The sequence below is a fragment of the Scomber japonicus genome, chromosome 2, assembly GCF_027409825.1.
Source record: "Scomber japonicus isolate fScoJap1 chromosome 2, fScoJap1.pri, whole genome shotgun sequence".
NCBI lineage: Eukaryota > Metazoa > Chordata > Actinopteri > Scombriformes > Scombridae > Scomber > Scomber japonicus.
The window spans coordinates 18,320,939-18,323,804 of NC_070579.1; the positions used below are offsets into that span (position 1 = coordinate 18,320,939).

Below are 2,866 nucleotides of genomic sequence, written 5' to 3' on the forward strand. Positions count from 1 at the left end.
ACTCCATCTCTACAGTATGGGAGGAGGGAGGACTGGAGGAGGAGGGGGATCCGTCACATCCTCTGTCCATATATGGGCATGAAGTTTACACGCAGCGGGGAATCCTCTCACTGGAGCTGATGAATGGGGAGGAGGGCCGAGGGAGCTGCCAAAGTGTATATAAGGAGAGAGAGGGGAAGTCGCTGATGTGAAATCCACAGCAAGCAAATATCTACCGAGGAGCAGAGACGAAAAGGAATACCTTTAATTGCTTTTTTATACACCTTTTGACCACTTTGGATCATTTGTTGAAAACCATCAACAGGGGGGTTAAAAGAAAACAGTCATCTGCATTATTTGTTTCTACATTGCCCCCTCCCTCCCTTTTACCTTTTTCCCTGGAAGAGACGGACTTCTAAGTGAATCATTATGTTGAACAATATGGATTTGAATGCGAAAGATTCTTTTTACCCTCAGTTTGAAAATTGCAACAGTTCTTCCCTGGGGATGGAAAACAGCGTGCGGAAAGATAATCAGGAGGTGTATGTCGATGCAGAGCGGGGGGTACCTGCCCAGTTTGGCCATGGTGAGTTCGCATCTTTGCACAGTCGATGAAATGTGCATGCACGAGATATTGAATATGTCAAATATAAGTAGAACAGAGAAAAATATGACACTTGTGGCGCAATCGTGTATATCAAGTTATCGTATCCAGGCATTCCTGTGCCAAATACGCATGAGTGTTTATGTAACGCTGATTTTCTTCCTCAATCAATTTGCACAGATTATCAAATAAGAAAAACACACGGGGATGACAAAGTTTTCTCTCTTTCTAATCCAACAGAAGGAACCCCTGCAACTCTCAAAACCGAAGCTTCCAACTCGGAATTTGCGTTCAACCCCTGCGAGTGCCCAAAAGACACCTACACCCCCTCCTCGCTCGCCTACTCTGGCAGTTTCTATGTTGAGGCATCTCAGGGAGCGCCGTGCAGCACCGAAACACTCCTCAATATGATCACTGAGATCGTGGGTATATCTACATTGCCACTTTCAGAAGTGCAACAGAGCGGCAGCAGTCGGGGAACTTATCCATCGCCTGCGCCGATGGACAGCACCAATGGGAATTTTGGAGACCCCGGCGTCAAAAGACAATCCTACACCTGCTCCGGACCTTCTCCTCCTGTATACTCTCCAGACCAGACGTGTCCGAGGTATGCAGACGATCAGGCTGCCGGCCAGGCCCAAGACCCGTCCACTTCCCAGCTCAGCTTCGGTTCTTCCCGAGCTTCAAACCAGAAGAAGGCTGAACCAAAGTCAGAGGCCGCTTCTTTCCCTGTGGTGGTCAAGAATGAGTTTGAAAGCAGCTGCTACGAGTGGGGGACTTTTAATAAATCTGACTGTCTGGAAACGAGTTTCCAGACAGAAACCTTCCCGATGTCAAATGATTTCCCCCCTGATCAGCAAATGGATGTAAAAGAACTTTTAGACACGTTCCCCCCAATTTGTCCCAACCCAGAGATGGAGTTTAAAGTGGAGGGAGGTATCAAACAGGAACCGTGTTTCTCTGACACCTGCTCCCAGAGCTACTCCAGTCCCCTGTACAACAATTACCTCCCACCGCCGATGGGCCTCTCCTCTAACCTGAAACCATTCCCAGAACCTCCACAGCCATCTAATCAGTGTGATTCCTTATACACATCACCAGCTTTACCGAGCACCATAGACTCCATCCTGTATTCTTCCTTGTTGCCAGATTCTTTTGCCCAAAGTTACACCACCCGTCCAACGAAGCCCCCCAGGGCCAGAAAGAGCCCCGCCGCCTCTCACGGCCCAGCCAAAGAGAAACCCTTCACCTGCCCCATGGAAAGCTGCGACCGGCGCTTCTCTCGCTCGGATGAGCTCAACCGGCACATCCGCATCCACACAGGCCACAAACCTTTCCAGTGCCGCATCTGTTTGCGCAGTTTCAGCCGTAGCGATCACCTTACCACCCACACCAGGACTCATACCGGGGAGAAGCCGTTTTCCTGCGACGTCTGTGGCAAACGATTCGCCCGGAGCGACGAGAGAAAACGGCACGGACGCGTACACCTGAAACAGAAGGAGAAAATGGAAATAAAGCCACAGGTGACCCAGAGCACATGGCCATTCACTCTTCCCGAGGGGATTTGAAGAGTGAGAACACCCTACATGTGTCCACACATACACAATATTAGGATCTTTCCGTCTTGGAAGATAAGCCAGCTGACTACAAGTTGATGCCTGAGTTGGTTTGACTGGTAAGCCAATCTCTGACATAAGAGGTTTTGCGAATATTGCAGCTTTTGAGGAGCAGAGAGGGGGGAAGGGGTGTGCTTTGGCCTTATTGCCTGCTGCTGCTGCTTACTTTAAATACACGGGACTCCCCGCCAGTCTCCCCTTTGGATGAGAGGCAAAACGTCTTCATGTATCTACAACAAAGAAGTCCGGTTTCCCCTCGATTCAACCCTCCTTGGATAACTTTATGCAAAGATGCATAAGTTGTAAAAGTCGGTAAACAGATCGACAGTGACTTGTTGCTGAAACTGTCAGTGGAGCCAAACCTCCCTGCTGCGGCATTGCATGACTGCTGTTCAGCACCTCTTCATCTGGACAGCTCCAACCTCCATCCGCCTCTCAGTCTGGATGGATTGCACTTACAGATTATTAATATTTCCATTTAAGATTCTTATTTTATGCTTTTAGCATTCTTAGAGCAATGGTTTGGACTATGTTTCTTAAAACGCATGTTTATGTCAGTGTTTTTTTTCCTTTAACCAGAATATCAACCACTGTCAAGGTACTCCTTCACTCCACAGTGAGGGTTATTGACATGAATGTAGGCTAACATATTTATGGCTTTGACCAT

The 2,866-nt window shown here is 48.3% G+C and overlaps 1 protein-coding gene across 1 annotated transcript; it reads left to right on the forward strand.

The window, feature by feature from the left end:
• The first annotated feature begins 408 nt into the window (after window positions 1–408).
• LOC128378572 (E3 SUMO-protein ligase EGR2) lies at window positions 409–2,151 on the forward strand. The gene is made up of 2 exons (XM_053338142.1): window positions 409–565; window positions 824–2,151. Exons 1-2 carry the CDS (start codon window positions 409–411, stop codon window positions 2,149–2,151), a joined length of 1,485 nt encoding a protein of 494 aa, XP_053194117.1.
• The last annotated feature ends 715 nt before the right edge of the window (window positions 2,152–2,866 follow it).

Excerpts from the sequence above, each read along its gene's own strand:
- LOC128378572 (XM_053338142.1), top strand. The coding sequence starts at position 409 with ATGTTGAACAATATGGATTTGAATGCGAAAGATTCTTTTTACCCTCAG. Across the intron at positions 566-823 it reads ACCTGCCCAGTTTGGCCATG|AAGGAACCCCTGCAACTCTC; the intron begins GTGAGTTCGCAT and ends CTAATCCAACAG.